Source organism: Apodemus sylvaticus, chromosome 5 (genome assembly GCF_947179515.1).
Source record: "Apodemus sylvaticus chromosome 5, mApoSyl1.1, whole genome shotgun sequence".
In the NCBI taxonomy this organism is placed as follows: Eukaryota; Metazoa; Chordata; class Mammalia; order Rodentia; family Muridae; genus Apodemus; species Apodemus sylvaticus.
The window spans coordinates 51,611,584-51,635,718 of record NC_067476.1 but is presented as its reverse complement, the minus strand read 5'-3'; the positions used below and the strand labels follow the sequence as shown (position 1 = coordinate 51,635,718).

General features: G+C 42.6%; 1 protein-coding gene across 1 annotated transcript in view; it reads left to right on the top strand.

Annotated features, from left to right (window-relative positions):
- Slc25a12 (solute carrier family 25 member 12) overlaps positions 1–24,135 on the top strand; it is a 95,933-nt gene that overhangs the window by 3,498 nt on the left and 68,300 nt on the right. The window contains exon 3 of the mRNA XM_052182684.1: positions 21,699–21,841. Within this exon, the coding sequence (XP_052038644.1) occupies positions 21,699–21,841 (143 nt within the window). The remainder of the gene's footprint in view (positions 1–21,698; positions 21,842–24,135) is intronic.

Genomic DNA, 24,135 nt, shown 5'->3' with positions numbered 1-24,135 from the left:
ACCAGGCTGGCCTTGAGCGCGCAGAGATCTGGATGCCTTTGCCTCTCTAATGATGGGATTAAAGATGTGCATCACCAGAGCTGGCCTTTTGTTTTCTATAGGAATGTGAGTTTAATTCCTAGGCCTGTGTCTCTGTTGCTCCTTATCCTGAAGCTAAGCTAATTATTTAGACTTTCCAGGCTCTTCTTCTCATGTGGGACCCAGCAGAACGTAAGGAAATGGGAACTGAGGTCTTTTCTAGCTTTAAAAATTCTATACGGAAGAGAAAATGTGACTCATTATTCATTTGTTACTGGTTTGTGTGTTGTTGTTTGGGGTGGGTAGTGATTGTCGGAGATGAGAGAGTTCATAACTGTGCTGTTTTAGCTTTTCACCTTCTAATTTGCATATTATAGTATCTTTTGCACATTGTTATTATTTTGTGGTGCTGGGGAATCAAACTCATCATATATATTAGGTAAACAAACATTCTGTCACTGAGTGACACTCTTACTTCTTTAAACATTATTTTGATGTTGTTTATATACTAAAAACTGTGGTTTATTATTTTCTATTCATCACTAAATATACTCAAGCATTATTATTATTATTATTATCATTATGATTTTGTTTTTCTAGTCAGAAAATCTACATAGCCCTGGCTGGTCTGATTCTTATTATACAGCTCAGGCTAATCTTGAATTCAGTGTTGATTACAAGCAGGAGGCCCCATACTTCGCTTCAGCATTATTGGCAGGCAGGAGAGAAACAGTGTAAAGTTGCTTAATCCCCAGGAAAGCATAAAACTATGGGGGAAAGACTTTGTATCCAGTTGGAGCAACTTTTTGTTACCTTCTAGCATATTAAGATTTTATTCCTGGTTTGTCCACTTCAAGCTATAGTTACTTAAAACAATTGGTTACTTGTATAAAAAAGTTTCATTATAGATCCATATGGCTTTTTAACATCTTAGATATAATAAAATATATGCCAGCTACATTTTTTTTAGTATTAAGCATATTTTTCACATATATTTTTGTTAATTAAGTTTATGTGTGTAAAAGTAACTGTGCAAAAGTGGGCGTGTATATGTCACAGTGCATGCGTGGATGTCAGAAGCCAACTTTCAGGATTCAGTTCTTTGCTTTCACAGTGGGCTCTGGGCATTGAACTCAGGTCATCAAGCTTGCATATCAAGCTCTGTGATCTGCCGAGTTTTACCCTCCAAAGATATTTACTAAGCTCTGTTTGTTATGTCCCATGGACTTACATTTCCTTTAGTAGTAGTCATCAAATTAAATAATTTGATAGTAATTGATGCAGAGGATTGAGCCAATAATTTGATAGTAATTGATGCAGAGGCTTGAGCCAAGACTGAATGGCAGCAGATCTTTTCCTCTCTGAGGCCTGAGGCCTGTTCCCTTTGTAATGGACTGTGGTTGAGGAAGTCAGGAACCATGAAGGTGAAGACATGGCCGGATATAGAGCAGTTGTGTTGGTTTGTCTAGAATTGGAGGTTCACGGAGTAATGGTGATGGCAGCTGACGTTTTTCAGTCATTTAGAGAGTACACTAGCTCAGTGCTCTAAACATATTTTGTTAATATTCTTACTGCTCTTATGAAGTAGACTTGGTAGGTTTGTTATGTAGATTAAATTAAATGGCTTGGTTAACATTATTGAGCTCATAAGGGAAACTCAAATCAAGTGAGTTCCAGAGCCCATACTATTCCTTTCTTTAAGACGAGCAGATTTAGCAGGATGTGGTGGCACTCAGGAGGCAAAGGCAGGTAGGTCTTTGAGTTCAAGGCCAGCCTCCTGGTCCACAGAATGGGTTCCAGGACAGCCAGGCTACCCAGAGAAAAACAGAACAAAACAAAACAAAACAAAAGCAGTTTTAGTGGACTTGATGTCTCACACCTTTAATTCAGCATTCACGAGGCAGAGGCAGAGGCAGGCAGATCTCTCAGGGTCCTAGGTCAGGTTGGTGTTCCTCTTGAATTCTAAGCCAGCCTGTAACTTATGGATGGGGAGGAGCATCTTTATGGGGTCTGTTTAACTTGTACAGCCAGATTGTAGAAGAAAGAATCTAAAACTGACCCTTCCCTTTTTTTTTTTTGTTTCAGTTTTTGTTTTTATTTTTGTTTTTTTTTGTTTTTGTTTTTTTTTGTTTTTTTTTTTGAGACAGGATTTCTCTGTGTAGCCCTGGCTGTCCTGGCACTCACTCTGTAGACCAGGCTGGCCTCGAACTCAGAAATCCGCCTGCCTCTGCCTCTCAAGTGCTGGGATTAAAGGCGTGAGCCACCACCACCTGGCACCCATTCCCTTTTTTGGGACAGAGTCTCACTATACAACCCTGGCTAGTCTAAAATCTCTTTGAAGACCAGGCTGATCTTGAACTCAGAGAGCTATCTGCCTCTCTAGTGCTAGGATTACGGACTTGTACCACCATATCAGGCTGAAAATCCCCCTTTTTGACCCCATTTCCATTCACCTTTTATTATCACTTTTTTAGACTGGGTCTTACTCACTTTGCAGCCACTGCTCATCGCCACCTTGCAAGCCTCCTTCCTGCCTCAGTTCCCAAGTGCTGAGTTCACAGGCAGTGCTACCATGCCCAGGACTAGAACATATACTCTTAACCCTTGTGTTGCATGCTTAGAGGATTTTGGAACGGGGTGATTTTTTTTTTTTGAAAGACAGAGTTATATTAGAGCTTTTGGCAGCCATATTTTACTGAGAATGTTAAAGACAAAATAATCAGGCTACTTGGGAGGTAAAATTAAAATGTACCTCTGTGCTGTAACTACCTGGAAAAAATTGGCTGAGGGGTTTGGGTTTGAAGCAGCCTGTAGGTTCTGTGGGTTTCTGAGTGGACAAATTGGAGTGGTGAGATGTGGCAGGTCTTTGTGTGTGGGGGATGGAGTGTGGGGAGATTGGTAGTAAGTGGAGGCATCAGCTGAGAGGCTATTGAAATGATCCATGTAGGTGTAATGAGCTGGAGTGGCTAGTGTCTAGGGAAATGGAAAGGCAAGACAACACCAGGGACTCTGCATGTACAGAAGCTTGGATTTGCCGTTAGCTATGGAAGGATTGGAGGAACAGTGAATCTTGTGTTTTTAGGAAGAGATGCCAATTGATAGGGCATCTGATTATGGGGTTGGACAGGGTGGCTACAGAGTTAAGCTTGGCTGTAAATAAATGTGGCCCACTAAGTTAAAGTCATGTTAGGATGGACACAAGTTTGTATGGGTGCTAGACAAATCTGTTAGGAGGACTCACTGTTCACCAGGGCAGAGAACCAGGAGCCAGTTTATTGCTGACGTAGTTGAAGGCAGGAGGAAGAATTGAGCTGGGCAGGACTGCCATGAGAGTTTGAAACAGGAGCTTCACACAAAGGCTAGGTCAAAGGGTAAAGGGCCCATCATTTCCGTAGTGTAGTCTGGCTTGGGCAGGACTTGGAAGTAAAATTGAGTTCAGTATCTTTTGAGCTTTCTTCTAGAAAGTCTATATAGAGGGCTAAGGGGATGGCTAAGTGGGTGAAGGCTTGCCACAGGAGAGTGTAGACCAGAGATGCCTGGAGTCCTCATAAAAGCCAAGCGAAGGTGGCAGTTATGGCCTGTTAGTGGGGAGGTGGAGTCTGGGTAGATCTTATCTCAAAACTACAGAGCAATGTTAGAAGAAACTTGGTGTGGACGTAGAGCCTACACATCCACATATGCATCCACATATGTGTGAATACCACATATATATGCAAGCTACATACATGTGAACACATATACATGCACACTACCCATGCACATATACTTAGAATTTTTTTTTTTTTTTTTTTTCTGGAACTCACTCTGTAGACCAGGCTAGCCTCAGAGATCTGCCTGTCACCCAAGGGCTGGGATAAAAGGTGTGTGCTGCTATGGCCTGCCTCCCTGTGCTCTCCATTACTTCTTAAAATATGATGAGCTATTTTTGTTTCCTATTTTTTTATTCTTTCTTTCTTTCTTTCTTTCTTTCTTTCTTTCTTTCTTTCTTTCTTTCTTTCTTTCTTTCTTTCTTTCTTTCTTTCTTTCTCTTCCTTCCTTCCTTCCTTCCTTCCTTCCTTCCTTCCTTCCTTCCTTCCTTCCTTCCTTCCTTCCTTCTTTTCTTTCCTTTCTTTCTTTCTTTCTTTTTTTTTTTTAATGACATAAGGTTTCATGTATCCCAGGCTAGCTTCCAACTCATTGAGTAGCTGAGGATAGCATTGGACATCTGATCTTCCTGCCTCTACAAGTGGCCCTCCCCAAGTGCTGGGCTTCTGGGTGTGTACGAGCACTCAGAGCCGATGTGGTACTGGGTCTCCAAACCAGGCTTTTATGTCAGACGAGCACCCTGCCAGCTGAGCTGCATACCCAGCCTGTGTACTCTCCGTTAGTCAATGAGCAGGCATAGGCCTGGAGAGACGTCTCAGCAGTTCTAAGCACCTGATACTTTTACAGAAGGCTCAGGTTTGACTCCCGGCACTCACATAGTGGCTCACGACCATTAGTAGCTCCAGTTCCAGGGGACCCAACAGGCATGCATGTGGTGCACATATATATACTTAGGTATGTACAAATATACATACATATACATAAAGTAAATAAATCTAAAAAATCAAACCAAAATAAATGATGTTCTCTAGGATTCTGCCTTTCCCCTCTGAGCCCAGGGAATCAGATCTCAACAGATGGATTCTTAAACTGTTCAACTGTGCTATAATTTTACAGCTAGTCCTCAGGCTAAGGTTATACTATGGACACCCTTGTAACAGTCTTCTCCCCAGTTATCTCTTCCTTCTTAAGCCTTTCTCTCCCACACACTATCATGGACACACTTTTTTTCTATCAGAAGTATATAGAAGTAATAAGAGGCAGGCAAGATGGGCACAGAGGATGCTACAGGCTGGCTGGTACCAATCTGACAGAGGTCAGAAAGGCGACTTAGCCATCTCTGTGCTTTGCAACAAAGTAGGCTTGTTACAAAGTTTTACAGTTTTTAAAGGGCCTTTTAATTCTTTTTAGTTGGTAGACTTAGTGTTCACTTACTGATTTATTATAAGCTGGAAGACCATATAGCTACGTATGTTGGGCCAAAATTTGCTGAGATTACAGAATTCAAATATTACTTTGATTCCTGTTCTTTTCTTTATTAGCACCAATGGACAGTGAAGGTCATAAGACACTTGAAAGTGCACTTTTTGGACTTCTATGTTATTTGTTTGTTTTTTGTTTGTTTGTGATGCATCCAACCCAAGACCTTGGTCATCCTGGGCAAGTGCTCTACCACCCAACTACATGCCTAGCCCTGTCTTGTTTATTTTAGATTGGAGAATAAATGGAAGAGTGGTGATAATGTAAAGTGAGAATGAGCTTCTTAAGGTGTTGAGATGATGTGAATGTTGGTGGAATGAAGCATTCCTTGGCTCACTAAGTATTTGTTTACATGCTATGCTGTTTATTTGGGGGAGGAAGGTTGAGAAGGGACTGAAGCAGGGCTTTGAGCAAAGGGCCCTTCTGACCTATGTTGTCGTGTGCGGGAGGTGCATCACTACAGAGTTACAGGAGAGATTGTAAGGAGTCGGGGACATGCCCACCGTAAAGTGCTTGCCACACAAACATAAAGACCTTAGTTTGGGTCCCCAGCATCTAGGAACGACTCAGACATAGAAAAACTCTCACACACAAACAGGTTACTACAGGGATGACAAGTTCAATAAGGAGATAAAAAGCACTGTGAAGGCAACAGGATTTGCCCCTGAGAGTTGAGAACTGAACTGCAACTCAAGGTCAAACACTAGAAAGGATTCCGAGGGCTCGGATGTAGAAAATGGTTCAGTATGTTCAACAGCTAGAAAGGAAGCCAGTGGGCTTGAAGCGGTGTCCAGGAGGCCTTTGTATCTAGGCCATGCAGGGAACTTGGATTTTTTTTTTTTAAGCAGCAAGATAGAAAACAGTGAAGGCTCCCTTTTCCCCTTTCCCTTTCAAATGGTTGAGATGATAGCTTCAACAGAACATATTAAGTAGATCATATTGATATGTAAGCTGCTCTTTCTGTTTCCATGTTTCCTTGTGGATGGCTGTTTTGCATAGACTCTGATTCTCTGGGTTTAATTTCCTCCTATCTGTCAACAGCGCTCTTAGAACATCTTGAACTGGATAAAGTCATGCAGGGGAGGCCTCAGAATCCAGTTGGAGCCAACATGGGCTTCGTAGATAAACTTTCATGTGCTTTGTTTTGCTTTTTAACTTTCTGTGTGTTTGTTTGGTTTGGACTTGGTTTGGTTTTATAGACTGGGCTTTACTAGGTAGCCTGAGTTGAATTTGAACTCTAAATCCTCCTTTCTCACACTCCACTGTGTTGGGTTATAGGCATTGACCGCCACACCAGGCTGACATCATGGGTTTGAATCCTCATTCAACCCATTTTAAATGTGCCTTAGGTAATTTATTATCCTGCCTTTGGAATCTTTTATCTGTCTAAGGCCAATACACTCCATACAGACAGATGTTGTAAACATTAAATAAGGGGACTGTTAAGTGTGCCTGATATCCTAAGAACGGAGCCAAGTTTAGTGTCTTGTTCTACTTCTACCTAGAGCTGAAGACTCCTTTCCCCCTTGAATGCTATCTTAAGTTTTTGCCTAGATAACTGAGCTGAAATTCATAAAGTGACTTTGCTGTTAACACGTGTTTGTCATTGTACTGGCTGGTTTTGTTTGTACTTGACACAAGCAAGATTCATCAGAGAGAAAGGAGCCTCGGTTGAGGAAATGCCTCTATGAGATCCAGCTCTAAGGTATTTTCTCAGTTAACATCAATGGGGGAGGGACCAGCCCATTGTGGGTGGTGCCATCCCTGTGCTGGTGGTCCTGGGTTCTAAAAGAAAGCAGGCTGAGCAAGCCATATGAAGCAGGCCAGTGAGCAGCACCCTTCACGGCCTCTGCATCAGCTCCTTCCTTCAGGTTGCAGCCCTGCTTGAGTTAGTTCCTGTCCTGACTTTCTCCAGTCATGGACTTTGATCTGGGAAATGTGAATTTAAGTAAACCCTTTCCTCCCCAGCTTGCATTTTGGTGTTTTTGTTGGCAGCAATAGAAACCCTAACTAAGAAAATCATCACTTGTGAATAATTGGGTATATTCTTAAGACATGCATCTGAGTGTCTTCACAAGGCCCCATGTGCAGATAGGGCAATTTCAGTGGTAATTCTGGACAGTTCTGAGGAGATGTACAGTCAGTCTGAGGCTGGGAGATATGACACTATGGCAAGCAGCAGCTGTTTCCTCCTGAACTGTCAGTTGCTTAGTGGGGACCAGAAAAACAACAATGGTTCAATTATAAAAAGTTAGTACATTCAGAATCACTGTGTTACTTTCTACTTAAAAAAAAAAACAAAAAACTTTTTGTGGCTGGAGAGATGGCTCGGTGGTTAAGAGCACTTGCTGCTGTTGCGTATAATCTGAGTTTGGTTCCTAGCACCTGCTGGGTGGCTTGCAATCATCTATAGAACCCTAATTTCAGGGGATCTGATAACCTTAGTCTGGCTTCTTTGGGCGCACGCACACACACACACACACACAAATAAATACAACACACATAAATTAAAGTATAACATATAACTGGGTGGTGGTATTCCATGCCTTTAATCCCAGCACTTGGGAGGCAGAGGCATACGGATCTGTGAGTTTGAGGTTAGCCTGGTTTATGGAGTGAGATCCTGGACAGCCAGGGCTATACAGAGAAACCCTGTCTCAAAAAGCCAAAAACAAACTAACAAAAAAACCATATATTAAAAAATAATTAGATCTGGGCTAGATTCATTCACTACTTTTGGTTGATCTGTCGCTCTGGTCTTTTCAACATCTGTCCTCGGGAATAAAAGGCCTTCTCTTCCTGTGGCAGAATGTTGGTCTAAACCTTACCACCACCAAAGCATCCTAACTCCCTAGGAACTGTATCTTGATTATCAAAGAGACACGGTTTGTCCAGGCTTATGAACATAAACACTTCTTGTATGTTCTCATGGTTACTTAGAACAAGAGATTGAAGTATTTGTTTGAAGAACAATACAAATTAATTATTTATCTTAATCTCCCTTGGGAGGCTTCCTGGTTCCAGTTATTGAATTCTCTGAGGTCATTATTTTATTTCTAAGGTTTCTGATCATTTTTAAAGAGAAAATCGTTTCTGAAGAGCCAGCATTAGTTCATTTCAGTACTTACAAAGCTCTTGAGCTCTTTCCTGATCTGTTAGGAATCAGCAGTGCCCTAGCTGTCAGCAGGCCTACTGTAATAGACAGAGAAAACATGTATGCGTTTTTAGTGTTACACTCTTAAAACATGAATTTAGTTTGTTATTGTGACATCGATCCTCCCCTCCCCCCTCCACACAGGTTCTGGGGTTTGAACTGAGGCCATCAGACTTGCATCTTCAGTGGCGAGCTCTTACCCACTGAGCCATCTTGCAAGCTCAATCTCAAAGTATTTTTGTCTATTTGTAATGCATATATGAAACATAAAGAAAAGTAAGCCCTAGCACGTATGGCAATCATTCTGAGCAAGAAAGGCAGGATTTTGGAGAATTTTGTTTGCAAAAATCAAATAGGTTTTGTTTCTGATGGATCTGAAGGCTATATACATAAAATTTAATATTTATATTAAACCCAGATTATGGGACCGGCATGTAATTTAGTTAGTAGAGTACTTGCTCTGTAATCACAAAGTCCTGAATTTGACCACCTCATAAAATTGTTAACGGTGGCATACACCTGAAACTGTTCCCTGGAGGAGGCTGAGGCAGGAATATCACCACAAGCTCAAGGCCACACTGAAGTAGGCAGCAAGACCTTGCCTCAAAAACCCTACAACTGGGCTGGTAAACTGGCTCAGCAGGGAAAGGTACTTCCTGCCAAGCCTAAAGGACTGAGTTCTGTCCATGAACCTACCTCATACACACAACAAACAAATAAGAGAAATAGATTGTAAAACATATAAATAAGTAAGTGGATGAACTGCTCTTCCTTAAAACACATGATTTTAGTAAGCTTGGAAAGTTTAATACTACTCACTAAATTTTTCTTTTAAAGTATTTCTATGCCTTAATAAAATTCTTAAAATTAAAAAGTCAATTTGGCCTTTTTGTTTGCTTGGTTTTGAGACAAGATCTTACTGCGTGTGTCTGGTTTGCCTGGAACTTACACTTGTAGTCAAGGCTGGACCCAAATTCATAAGCCTCCTGCCTCAGTCTTCTGAGAGCTAGGCTTACAGACATGAAACACCACACCCTGCTTGTCATATGTGGAGAAAGTTATTTCTACCCCCTTGAAACATTTATGGTAGAATAAGCTTTCATCTCCATGGACGGACTCAGTGTATGAAGATAAGGTTAATCCCACTGTTGTGCAAGGGTTGTGTGTCAGCTATGCCGTAGAGTTAGCTCCTCATGCGGGCTGCGTGTTAAGTGAAAGGGCACGAGTTCCTGACTAAATTTGGCTTCTGTGGGAAGCACAGGCTGTAAGAGCGGACAGTGAGGACTAGCTTCCTGCTCTCAGCCCTTGCCCCGGAACATAATGTCCTCCTCAATTGTTCTTATAACTCATTTTTCCACACGGGAAACACTCTGGGTGATACCTCTAGTTACCAACCTCAGTGACTGTCATCTCTGGAGTCAGTGAAACTGGATGGACATTAAGATCTGAAATGTTAGTTTATCTCAATTGGACCGGTCCTGAGACACAGACTCAGGCTACAGCTAAATGTTGGATATGCAGAGAGAGCTGCTTAGAGCAGTCGCAGCTGACCTGCTGGCAAGCCGACCCTAGGCAACCTTGGTTTGAGATCATAGAGTAAGAAGAGTAACTCTTTCATGTTAGGGGAAAAGCAGGAAGTTCTGTAAGGAGGAAACTTCGATCTCCCCCTCTCCTGTTTCCAAGTACTCCCCCCTCCACCAGACAGGCTCTCTTCCTGTAGCCCTGGCTGTCCTGGAGTTCAATCTATAGACCAGGCTGACCTCAAACTCACAGAGATCCACCTGCCTCTGCCTCCCGAGTGCTGGGATTAAAGGTTCCACCCCCTGACTTCCAAGCATTTCGGAGTGTTGACTTCAACATTCATGTTTTCCCATTTCCAAATACTTTGGTATTAAAGATCTCCCTTTCCTCCCAACAACAGGCCAGTTTTTGCTTGCAACGCCTTGTCAGAGAAGAAACTGAGAAAGAAGCAGGATAGTTGCCGATTTACAGATGCCGTCCACTGGCATTGCCAGCTGTTCTGCCTTAGCTTTCCGTAGCTGCAAGGACGGCTGCCACTGTGCCCAGCTGACGTTTTACCAAGAAGTCCCCCCTGAGTTACTGGCCCCCAGAGTATGACCTTGGTTTTATTGGCCCTCAGGCCATCCTTCCTAACACTGGGTGTGTCTTACTCACCTGCACTGGGACCTGTCTGTTCAGGCTGCCATGGCCAAGCAGGTCTTGCCCAGCATGGGCTTATGATGAGTGTACAATAACACAAACAGATCTGGTTTCCACAGATTTTTGGCTTAAGAAGTAGTTTTTCTAGATATGTGACCTCAATTTTGGTACTCATATTTTTAAAAAAAGTGTTTGATCTTGTTACATTACATAATCTCTGAGTTCAAGGCCAGCCTGGTCTACATGGTGAATTCCAGGACAGCCAGAAATACAAAGGGAGACCTTGTCTCAAAAACAACAGCAAAACTAAAAAATAAAACGAAACAATTAAAATATACACATTCTGGTTATTCAAAATTCATCACAATTTTTAAAAGTATTTTTATTTTAAACTATATATAATTTAAATATATATGTATATGTATGCACATATGTATATATGTATAATTTAAATATATATTATATATTAATAAGTATATATTATATATGTGTGTATATATACACACATACACACACACATACACATATAGATATAAGAGGGCATCAGATCCCCTAGAGCTGGAGTTACAGGTGGTTCTGCACTCCCTGTCATGGCTGCTGGAAGCTAAGCCCTAAGGGGCAGTTAGTGGGTGCTCTCAACTGCTGAGCCATCTATCTTTCCAGCTCCAACATCTCATTTTTCATTTGTGTAATTTATTTATTTGTTTGTTTGTTTGTTTGTTTTTTGTTTGTTTGAGTAATGATCTTACCTGTACCCTACCCTGACCTGGGCTTGCTATTTAACACAGGTTGGCCCAAACTTGTGTCAGTCTGTCTGCTTCAGCCTCTCTTGAGTGCTGCAGTTATGACATGAGTTGCCATGCCCAGCACTGAAATAAAAAAATACATATATGTATGTGTATGTGCACACACACATAAATACATATACACACATTTGAGTCAAAATCATCAATGAATCTGTTTTTTAACATGCACCATTCAAACAGATTACGTTTTATCATTTTTTAGACTTTAAAATACATCTGTTCCAGTTATGAATTTTTGAGATAATCCTTAGTAAAAATTTAGAGATGTCTGAGCTCTTTGTAAGCTATAATTAACACTGTTAGCTTCTAAGGTAGGTGTCATGTATTTGAAAGGTCACTTAAGGTTAATGTTAGTAAATTGCAAGGGAGTTAGTATTTACACCGGTCAGGTGAGGCCTTGATGCATTCGTCTCTTGGCTTCAAAAGGCCCGATGTTTCTGGGTGGCATGATCTTCTCCCCTCGGGCCACAGATAGCTCAGTGTAATTACAACATGCACTTGTTCAGGAAACCCTGCCGACTTTAATATGTAATTTCTATTACATGTATGAGAACTCCAGGCTCCCATAAGGTCGATTTTGTTTCTCACACCTCAGACAGCCAAGGCCTCAAGCACGTGGGAACTATACTTTGCATACATTTAAATGTTTCTGGAAATGTCAAAGCTGTGTGCCCATTTGCATTCAGAGTACTTGAGTTGGGTTGGAAAAGTCTGATCTAGAAGGCTGGTCACTTGCTTTTGTCAGCCTCTGTCAGGTCTTCCTGTCAGTGTCTTTCATGTGCCCTTGACTGACTTCTTGCCCAGAAGGGATTTGCAGCTGCTTAAGAGACATCTTTAAAACGGCAGATGATTAACTCTAAAGTTATTTGGCATAAGGATATACTATTTGGCAATTTTATTTCAAGTTATTTTAGGTTACCCTTTTAAATAATAGGACAAAAACAGAAAAGATGTTATAAAATATATTAAATTACTAAGGATATTAAATCTTTAGCATAACATTTTGAAAGACTCCAAACTTTATTTAAAAGATTTATTTTAGATCATGTGTATTTGTCTGTGTGTCTCTATATGTGAATGCACACATGAAGGCTGGGCCCTTAGGGGCCAGAAGTTAGCATTGGATTCTGTGGAGCTGGAGTTACAGGCTGTGGCTGCCTGATGCAGGTTCTGGGAACTGAACTCTGGTCCTCTGGAAGAGCAGCTGTGTTCCTAACAGCGGAACCCTCAAAATACTATTTTAAATCTCTCTCTCTTTTTTTTTTGCCTTTTTTCGTGTAAATATTTAAGACATTTTGATTATCCCAGAGAGAAGGCCTCAATAAGACCCTTAATATTTTTATATTAAGTTATCTTTATGCTCTCTCTCTCGCACCACCACAAGCTATCTTTTAAAAACAACAACAACAACAAAAAAAAACCCTGTGTTCAACATTATTACCAGGCTGCCTCTAGCTGCTTGTGTGTAATCTCACCATTTAGAATTGAACACAGGAATTGTTTTTAATGTACTTTGGGTTTAAATGCATCTCTTTCTCTCTCTCTCTCTCTCTCTCTCTCTCTCTCTCTCTCTCTCTCTCTCTCACACACACACACACACACACACACAGACACACCACCTTGATTTTATTCTGTTGCTAAGAATTCTACTCAAGCACACCGCCTCCTCTTTAGAGTCTTAAGATTTACGTGCGCACAGCTCTGGCAGGTGGCTCAGATTTTAAAAGCGCCTGCTCTCGAGCCTGATAACCTGAGTCTGATCCCTGGGACTTAGGTGGTGGAACGAAAGAGCCCCTTGCTGAAAGCTGTCCTCTGACTTTCACGTGTGTGCTGGGCCCCATGTATGCACTCTTTCACATGTAATTAAAGAAATGAATGTAAGAAAGATGTGTGTGCACATGTGTGTATGTGGGTGTGAGTGCATGTGTGCATGCATGTGTATGAATGTGTATGTGTGTGATTGTTAGTGTGTGCATATCAGTGTGTGTGTATGAGTGCGAGCATATACAACTGTGTGTACGAATGTGAGTATGTGCATGCATGCCTGTGAGTGTGTATGAGTGTGCGAGTGTGAGCTTGTATGAGTGAGTGTGTGCAAGTGAGTGTGCATGCATGTGAGTGTGGGTGTGTGTGTGAGTATACAAGTGTGCAAATGTGAGCTTTATGAGTGAGTGTGCGCAAGTGTTTGAGTGTGCATATGTGTGTGGGTATGACTGTGTGAGTGTGTGCATGGGTGTAAGTGAGTGTGTGCATGGGCGTGAGCATGTATGTGTGTGTGTGTGTGTGTGTGTGTGTGTGCAGGGGCTGGAACTGATTGCTGATCATTCTAGCTGTGTACTCTTCCCACGGCAGACCTGCTCTGCAGGCTCCATGTCACCTATTTTTGTGGTGCCAGCTCCTCTCTATTAGTATAACATCTAATTTGTCTTAGGATTTTAACCAACTTGGGTAGCTTCTAGTTTCCATTTCGATTCAGTACTCTTTGGTTCTGTCTGTTCAGGCTGCAGGCTTCCTGACATTGCCAAGTAATTGCCTCTAATGTAATGGGTTAATTAGTTCACTGCCTTCTGTGGAAGTTGAGTACTGACTCCTGCAGATGAGAAGACTTAGAGTCCCCCCGCACCCCCCTTTTCAGCTCTACACTCTATCTTTCAGTTAAAATCAAGTTAAAGCAGACTGGGAGAGTCAGGGAAAACGCTGGCAGAGAACCTGAGGGGGAGTTGTTCTCTGGCATCGTTTGTAACTGTAGGTACTGGCAAGGCCTGAGTCAGAGCGTGTCAACCAAACCATTTGTTTTCCTTGTTGGCTTCTGTGTCCTTGGTCGCTTGTGCTAATGCTGCTGTTTCCTGGGTTTTAAAGTCAGAGGGGGATCCTGGGGACTTTCTGGGTGCCACCTACATTCACTGTGTGTTCTGGGCAGGCCTGTCCTGGTGGCTAGGCGCAGACACCAGAGAACACACACCTCTCGATCAGAAGGAATGGGCAGGTAATTTGTTATTGAGAACCTGATGTGTTCTGGGTTTCCTTCCTGTTCTTGAGAAAGTGTTATAGATTGAACATTGCTATTTCCCAAACGTTGAGATCTGAAATGCTTCAGCATGCGAGCTTTTGAGCACTGATTTGATAATAGAGTTAAACAAGTTTTATGCTTGAGATCAAGACACAAGCACACTGAGAAAAATGTATTAAAGCCACCTCCAGGCTGTATACAGAAAGGTGTGTGGTTTAGTGTTCTGTTGCTGGGATAAAACCACCTTGACTAAGGCAAGTTCTACAGGAAGAGGTTTATTTGGACTGACGGTTCCAGAGGGATGAGTGAGTCTGTCGTGGCAGGGAGGCAGGACGGGCGACAAGCAGCAGATATGGCTACAGGAGCAGGAAGCCCAGAGAGGAAACCAGAGGTGATGGGAAGTTTTTCATTTTTAAGTCTGTACCCAGTGACACACTTCCCTCAGCAAGGCTGTACCACTTAAACCTTCCCAGACTGCCACCAGCTAGGAACGAAGCGTCCAAATGCCCCAGGCTAGGGGGAACATTTCTCTGTTGAACCTTCCGAGTAGGTATGAAACTATGGGACTTTGTGTTTAGATATCTGCTTTAAGGAGTAGGTGTGGCAGTGCCTGTAAATCCCAGCACTTGAGGGAGGAGGAGGCAAGAAGAGCAATTCAAGGCCAGCTTCTACTACATAGTGAGTTTGAGACCAGCAGAGAGTACCTGAGGCCTTGCCCTTAAAAATGAAATCAAACAACAAAAATAGCAGCAGGAAAAAGAGTTCCCATTAGTATATGCAAATAATCTGAAATTAAAGCTACTGCTTGTCCTAGATGTTTTGGGGTATCCAGTCTGCATCCATCTATCCATCCATCCATTCATTTTCTGTTTCTATGTTTGTGAGTGTGCTGTGTGGTCACTGTGGAGTAGGGATAGGGGTATGTGCAAAAACCGATCGATGTGCACCTTACTGAACCTGCAGGGAGACTGACAGCCAACAAGTCCCAGTAATCCTCCTGCCTCTGCCTCCCAAGTGCTATGGTTACAGAAACTTGCATGGTCACCCCTGGCTTTTTATGTGGGTGCTAGGAATTTGAACTCAGGTCTCATGCTTGGGTAGGAAGCTCTCTTAGACTCTTAGCCATCTCCTGAACTGTTATCCACTCCGTCCACCCTTTCATTCTCTTGTTTCTCCCTTTTGTCTTTCATAAATAGGAAAAGAGAGCACACGGTCACATGCTTAAGACAGGGCAGTATTGTCCATCCCATGTCCTGTGTCTCCATTGTCCCCCTGCTACCTGCCCCCTGTGGGCCTGGGTACCTGTGGAGGAGACCGGGCCGGGGTGGGGGGGTAGGGGAGTGGGGTGGGGGGTGGGTGCGGGGTGTGAGTCCTTGATCTGATCTGGCAGCTGGAAACGCAGCTCCATTGCTCCAGCATGGCGGGTTTAGATGAAAGGAGACAGCCCATGAATTTTTAACCTTATTATAGAAGAAGAGAGTGAGAGAGGGGGGGTAGAGAGATGAAAGCCAACCATGGCCATGCGGAAAGAGGGGGAAAGAATGGGGAAAGAAAAAGAGAAGAGCGGGAGAGTGAGAGCCAGAGAGAGAAGGAAAGGGCAAGAGAGAGATAGGAGGGGCCAAGAAGCCCCTTTTATGGTGGGCCGGGCTACCTGTGGGGGTGGCAAACTGTGGAGGTGGAGTCCAGCCAGAATACTAAGGGCCTGGGGTGTGGCCCTATGTGACTGATGGCCACAGAATTCTGGAGTTGAGGGCCTTGTAGTGTCTGGGAGCACTGGCAAACAGCCGTTCGTTAATTAAAATCCACTGGGTTGCCCGGGTTCAAACCTAGCTCAACCAAGACTGCCTTTCCCAGTCTGACAGCTCCGCCGCCCTTCTTGGTGGTGTTAGGTATCAAACCCACGGCCTCCTTCACGAAGTGCAAATGCTGTACCTGTAAACCCCTCAGCCCCACACTCTCAGTATTATTATTTCTCTCTTCAGTTAACCCCTCTCCCAGATAGGAACAAAGATTTTTCTCTTTTCTGTAGCTATCTGCCCAGGTTGAAAGCAGATATGTTATCTCCTTCTGCCCCATTCCAGCCGCTGCTGTTAGAACATTCCTTTGGTTTTCGTGGTGCATGTCCTATGCCCTGGCTTAGTTTGGGGCAGTCATGTTCCGGTGGTGGTTGGCTTGTCAGCCTCCTTGAATTCTTCTGTCAGATTTCTTTGTATTGACCTCCCTTGCCGCTTGCAGTATCCCATGACTACTGTGGCACTCTCTGCCCTCTGGCCCGTCTCGGTTCTTAATCAAACCTGTCCAGGGACTGAGGATTTAACCCAGTTGGTAGAGATCGCCCAGCCAGTCTCAAACTCTAGTTTGCTCTCTAGCACTGCATGGTAGATCATGTATGCAATCCCAGAACGGAGGATGGGTAGGAATGGTTGGGGGATTGAAGTAGGAGGATAAGCATTTCAAGGTCAGAGTGAGTTTCAGGCCAGCCCCGTTTCAGAAACAAAAACAAATATCTACATGTGTCCTATTATGCCCAATGCTGAAGACCAAGGAGAGACATGTGTAACAAGAACTGCTAGAATATACTTATTATCAGCATCTAGAATTCAAGTGCTGATAGTGCTGAATATCTCAAACAGTTTGTTCTTTTGTTAAGGTTGATTTTATTATTTTTTTTAACTCTGTGTTTGTGTGTGTGTGTGTGTGTGTGTGTGTGTGTGTGTGTGTGTGTATTCTTGAGCTGGGGGTTTGTGCAAGTAAAGATGAGTGTCTGAGGAGTCAAGAGGCCTTGGATCCCTCTGGAGCTAAAGTTACAGACATTTGTGAGTCACTGAACTCGTATGCTGCGAGAGCAGTGGTGTGCTTTTCCAGCACCATTTCTCTAGCCCCGGTTCGCTTTTCTGCTTTTACCCTTTTGCTTATAGACCTGCTCTTTCAATATATCAAAGACTCACCTTATCTTTATCACACAAAAGCGTGCATGATCTGGAATCCTAGGGAAAGAATGAGCCTGTTTAAGGACTCAGATGAGCAGATTTGTAGTAGAGCCAGGATTAAAACACAAGACGACTTCAGGACTGGCTTTTGAAGTCTTGTGACCAGGGCATGATGCCTTTGGACTGGACGGAGGTGCCTCTCCAGTGCTTTTGATAGAGGCAGATAGTAAAGAAGTCAACCTCAGGCTCCCTCTTTTGCAACATGACACAGCGCTTTTCTGTAACCTCTGGTGTTTTCAGAATAAGACAAAGGCAACATTTCTGGTTTAAATTTCCTCCTGGTTGAAAGGACATGTGTTTTGGTTTACTCAGTTCACAGGGATTTGAACCAGTTAACCAAAGAGCAAACTAACAGCTCTTTGCCCTGCTCCTTCTCCTCATCTCACTCCCTAGAGGCGACCCCAAGACGCTCCTTTAGCTGTTTATTTTGTTTTTTCCTTTTATATCTTTATGCAGATGTCTATAAGCTTTTGTCTTTGCTGTGGTCCTGGGGATTGAGCCCAGGGATTTGTGGGCCAGTTAGGGATTGGTGTCCTTAGGATACTTTCAGGTTTCTCTTCCATAATACAGTTATACTGTTACATTATTATTGAGTAGCAAAGTTATTCTGAGTGAAAAATAGTTTGTTTTGAGCTAAGTTGTGCTTTTTTAGTAGGTTGTTTGAGATCAGATCTTATTATATAGACCAGGCTGGCCTTGAACTAGGGATGATCCGCCCAATTCTGCCTCTGCTTTAACAGTGCTAGGCTTTCAGGTGTATGCTGTCTGTCTGTCCATCCGTCCGTCCACCTACCCACCCACCTACCTACCTATCCATCCATCCTTTTATTTACATTTATTTATTTATTTTTTTGGCATCAGGGTTTCTCTTAAGTAATCCTGGCTGTTCTGGAACTCACTCTGTAGACCAGGCTGGCCTCAAACTCACAGAGATTCACCTGCTTCTGCCTTCCAAGTGTTGGGATTAAAGACATGTGCCACTGTTTTTTGTTTTTGTTTTTTCAAGACAGGGCTTCTCTATGTAGCCCTGGCTGCCCTGGAACTCACTCTGTAGACCAGGCTGGCCTCACTTGAAATCTGCCTGCCTCTGCCTCCTAAGTGCTGAGATTATAGACATGTGCCACCACTGCCTGGCTCCAGCTTTTTTTTTTTTTAATGCATTTTATTTAGTGTGTGTGTGTTTATGCATGCACATGGTATGCATGCACAGTATACTTGAGGCCTGAAGACAACTTAGAGGACTCTGTTTTCTGCTTCCACCAATTTGGTTCTGAGGATTGATCTCATGTTGTCAGGCTTGGTGGTAAGTGCCTTTACCAGATACAGCCTGCTCTCAGACATCCCATGATCCTCCTGTCTCAGCCTCCCGAGTGTCGGGATTATAGGTGTGAGCCCCCACCATCCCAGCTTAATATGTTGATTTTGGTATTTCCTACTTTGTCCAACAAAAATACATTTTCATAGTTAAACATGTGTATTTGCTTGTTTGTATATCTACTACTGATTTGACTAATTTGATGGATTTTTTTTAATCTTTTTTTTAAAGCATTATTTGTTTACTTGTTGGTTTTTTTTTTTTTTAATGTAGGAGTACACAGCTGCTCTCTTTAAACACACCAGAGGAGGGCATTAGATCCCATTACAGATGGTTGTGAGCAACCACTTGGTTGCTGGAATTTGAACTCAGGACCTCTGAGAGAGCAGCCAGTGCTCTTAACCGATGAGGCATCTCTTCGCTGCCATTAATGGATTTTTTTTTTTTTTTGAGTGCCTACTATGTGCCAGGCACTGTTTTTGCTGCTGGGAGCATATTAGGGAACAAACTAGACAAAGATTATCCTCAGATATTTTAGGTGGGAGGTGGTGAAATTCAGGTGGAAGGGGATATGTGTGAAAGGGGAAAACAGTTTCATAAGGGTTGCGGGATTGGAGATAAAGGCACTGGGCCACATTGGAATGTTAAACAGGGGATAAAGGTGGGTCTTTGCGGAGGTGACCTGCATTCTTCCCTGCATTCCTTTCCTCCTCCCAGCATTCCTTTCCCAGTCCAGGGTGATCTGGTCTTGGGTTTTCCCTGGGGCTTTGCTTCCCTTTAGCTCTCTGTCTGCTCCAGTCAGGGGCGGGTCACCTCGGGCTGCCACACGGTGGTTCTAGGGCTTCCCTTGCCCGATTCCTCAGTGAATTGCCTGGCCCTGGATCCTATATCTCTCTCTGGTTTAGTTTACTCTCTCTTTTAAAAAAAAGCCTAGTGCGGTCATCGAGAGACCAGAGCTGATGAAAGCACTACTTGCCAAGCTCTGTGACTGAGTTTGACACTGGGGACCCTCATGGTAGAAGGCGATGCCTTGCGGAAGTGGCTCTCTGACCTCCACACTTGTGCTGTGCCATGCATGCCCGCCCCAGATAAATAAATGCAATGAAAAATTCTATCGTTTCCTGAGAAACGGAACACGAAGGCAGAAAAGTACTGCTGAGAATATGGATTATCTCAAAATAGTGCAGCTAAGTGTACATCTGAAGGGGAGTTGGCTAAGCTTAGGATTCTCAGTTGGAAATACTTTCTCTGTCTTCAAGCGTGGCCCTGATGCTTTATTCTGACCTGGTGTTTCTCTCTGGGACCTTTTGGGACTGTTCTTTTTCTTTTTCCCCTCCATCGTCCTGCAGTTTTATGACAGAGAATGAGGCCTTGGCGAGATTTTCACATTGATTCTATCTATCTATCTATCTATCTATCTATCTATCTATCTATCTATCTATCTATTATTTTGCCTGACACTTAATGAACTCCTCCAGTCTTCAGTTTGGGAAATTCCCTGATCTTGCTTCTTTGTTGGGAATGATGCTTGGTCATACCGCCGGGCACAGAGTGTTGCTGATGATTTACTGTCCTTGAAATGATAAGGAGTTTTTTGGATAAGTGTACTTAAAAAAAAAAAAATTGACTTGAAAGAATTTTTCTTTCTTTTCCAGCCTTTACCTACACTTTCCTCAGTCTTTCTGGTACCTTGTATCTTACCAGTATCTTTATATTTATTTACTTATTTTATTTTTGCAGTGCTGTAAATTAAACTCAGCTGAGAAAGCTATATTCCTCAGCCCATGTAGTTTTACACTTTGTGTGTGTGTGTGTGTGTGTGTGTGTGTACTATACTATGGCTTGTGTGTAGAAGTCTAAGGACAGCTTTTGGGAATTGGTTCTCTCTGACTGTATGATTACCAAGAATTGAAGTCATATGACCAGTCTTCTTAGCAAGTGCCTTTATCTACTGAATCATCTTGCCAGCTCCTGTGTATTTTATTTTATTGCTCATTTTTAAGCATTTATTTATTGCCAAGTGTAGTGGCACACATCTTTAATCCCAGAGCTTGAGAGGCAGAGTTGGGTGGATCTCTGTGAGTTCAAGACCAGCCTGGTCTACAGAGAGAACCAGGACAGCCAGGGTTGTTACACAGAGAAACTGTGTCTTGAAAAACCAAACAAAAAAACCAAACCAAGACAAAAATTTTATTTATTTTATTTTATGTGTGTGGCTATTTATTTGCCTGCATTTGTGTTTATGTACCATGTGGTTGCCGTGCCCTAGAAAGCCAGCAGAGGGCGATAGATCCTCTGGAGCTGGGGTTACAGGCTGTTATCAGCTGCCATGTGGGTGCTGGGAACAGAATCCAGGTCTTCTGGAAAAGTGACCAGGGCTCTTAACTCCAGAACCTTTCTAGCCCCAACTCATAAATTTTTAACTGAGATAAAATACTCACATAAAGCCGGGCAGTGGTGGCCCACACCTATAATCCCAGCACCCTGGGAGGCAAAGGCAGGTGGATTTCTGAGTTCGAGGCCAGCCTGGTCTACAGAGTGAGTTCCAGGACAGCCAGGGCTACACAGAGAATCCCTGTCTCAAAAAAACCAAATCCTCCAAAACAAAGCAAAGCAAAACAAAACAAAACAAAAAAAACAAAAAACAAAAAAACCCAAAAAATACTCACATAATATAAAATTTCTTGTTGTGATCATTTTAAAGTGTACTGCTCAGTGGATTATTTTAGACATGTATAAAGTGAGACCATTACTATTATGCAATTCCGGAACAAAGTCATCGTTCTCAGAGAGGAAACCCCACACCCACTGGGAGGTTAGCTCCCGTCTCCCTCCCCAAGTCCTGGCTGTCATAATTCTGTGTTCTCATCCATGGATTTGCCTTTGTGGACATTTTATGTAAATGGCATTCTACACTGTGGGCCTTTTGTGTCTGGTTCTTTTCACCCAGCAGATTTTCAGGGTTTGTCAGTATTGACTGTGTATCAGTTCTTTTCTGTGGTTTTCAACTGGTATCTGGGTGTTTGGTTTTCCAGAATCCAGAGGCAACATCCACACTCATTACCCTCATTTTGATTTCAGAACTGTCCTCTGGTTTACTTTCCCCCAAATAGTGTCAGCTGGTGACCGGCCGGTGCTGAGTCTCGCTGTGTTCAGTGTGTCTTGCTTACTTGTCTTTCAGTATGCCAGCACTGAGGTGGACGGGGAACATTACATGACACCAGAAGACTTCGTTCAACGCTATCTTGGCCTGTACAATGATCCAAACAGCAACCCAAAGATTGTGCAGCTCTTGGCAGGAGTAGCTGATCAAACCAAGGATGGGTAAGAGCTTTTTATAAAAGAGCCAGTTGTATACTTTATTAAAAATGAAAAACTGTAAGTTTCATGTCATCTATCATCTACCTTTTTGTCTGTTTGTTTGTTTGTTTGCTTTTTGAGGCAAGGTCTTACTACATAGCCTTGGCTGGCCTTGAACTCAGATCCTGCTGCTTCTGCCTCCTGAGTGTTGAGATTAAGGGGGCATCGTGATGACCAGCCTCTATCTGGAATTATTTTAGAATTTATTTATTTGTGTGTGTAAGTGCTTGGTCTGCCTGTATGTGAGTGCACCATGCGCATGGTGCAGTGTGAGGAGGCAGGAAGAGGTTACCCGTTCTCTGGATACCGAGTTACAGATGGCTGTGAGCTGCCCCATGGGCGCTGGCAACTGAACCCGTGCTTCCAGTGAGAGCAGTAAGTACTCTTAACCACTGAGCCATCTTTCCCGGCCGGCCTGCATTTAGAGTTTTAATGGTAGCCAATATCTTTCCTTTGAAATTTATAAGAGTGGTGGTATTTACTGCCATTATCAAGTGTGTTGTCATTTGTTAGTTCCTGAAAAAATTTGCATGAGCGAAGCCATATTTTATATTGAATACTCTGCATAGAATGGGGCTCTAAAACTAATTTATTTATTTATTTATTTGAAAAATATGGAATGCCTGTTAATGTGTCAGGCATTATTCTTAGTGTTAGAATGTGTCAGTAAGCAAACCACAAATGTCAATAAAGAAAACAAAAAAGTAAATTATAGAATGTTAGGAGGATATAGGTACTATGAACTTCCAGGACTGGTCTGTATTCATCTCTCTGCTTATTTAGATGGAAAACATTATGTTAAACACCACACTTTGCCAGGTTCTACTGGACCTTATAAATAAATAAATGCATGAGGAGAATGAGTTTGCTGACTGTAAGAATAAGCTCATAGCTTCACGGGAAAGAGAGGACCAGACAAAGACAGAAACAAGTCAGTATTTGTGGGGTAAACAGAGTAATGGCACACACAGAGAGAAGTACCTGAGCAGCTTGGCTGGCGCGGAGTAGTTTGGACAGGATCTCAGAAGGGTGACACTTGAATGAAGCCAGGGGGAGGGGACCGTTCTGATAGACAGAAAGGGAGAAGAATTCCAGGGAGGGAAAAAGAAGTACCAGGAAGCATGAAAGAACATTCATGTGTGTGTGTGTGTGTGTGTGTATAAATGTGTGTATATGGATGTATGTGTGTGTATGTGTGTATGTATGTATGTGTATGTGTGTGAGTGTGCGTGTGTGTATATATGTGTATGAGTGTGTGTATGTGTGTATATGTGTGTATGTATATTGATGTATATGGATATATGTGTGAGTGTGTGTATGTGTGTATGTATGTATGTATGTGTATAGATGTGAGTCTGTGTATGTATGTGTGTATATATGTGTATATGTGTATGTGTGTGTATATGTGAATGTGTGTATGTATGTATATGTGTGTGAGTGTGTATATATGTGTGTATGTGTGATTGTGTGTATATATGTGTGAGTGTGTATATGTGTGTGTATGTATATGTGTCCAGTATATGTATGTGTACATATGTGTATGTGTATGTATGTATGTGTGATTGTGTGTATGAGTGTATGTATGTGTATGTATGTGAGTATGTGTATGTGTGAGTATGTGTGTGTATATGTATGTGTATGAGTGTGCGCATGTGTGAATGTGTGTGTATTGTGTGTATATGTGTGAGTGTATGTATGTGTGTGAGTGTGCGCATGTGTGAATGTGTGTATTGTGTGTGTATGTGTATGAGTGTGTATATGTGTGAGTATGTGTGTGTGTATGTGTTTGTATGTGTGTGTGTGTATGTGTGAGTATGTGCATGTGTGTGTATGTGTTTGTATGTGTGTGTATGTGTGAGTATATGCATGTGTATGTGTGTATATGTGTTTGTATGTGTGTGAGTGTATGCATATGTGAATGTGTTTGTGTGTGTGTGTGTGTGTATTTGTGTGTTGTAATTATGTTGGTGTGACAACTGTGGCATTGTTCTGTTGCTCCAGCAGATGTAGTTGGAGTGAGACTGGGGACTTCGTGTGCTCAGTTTTTGCTGTGTCTTATCTTTAGTGACTCCCATCTTGGGGTACTTCTAGCCTGGATGAGGATGAAGTTATGGAAGCAACCAGAGTCATCTTCTCGTGGAGTTAGTCCGCTCCTCACAGGGAGCTGTTAACCTTAGGAAAACTGCGTGGGCTGGATTATGGAATGTGTGTAACACTTAACTGAATTAGATAAAGAAAGCGATCGCTCACTATGTCAT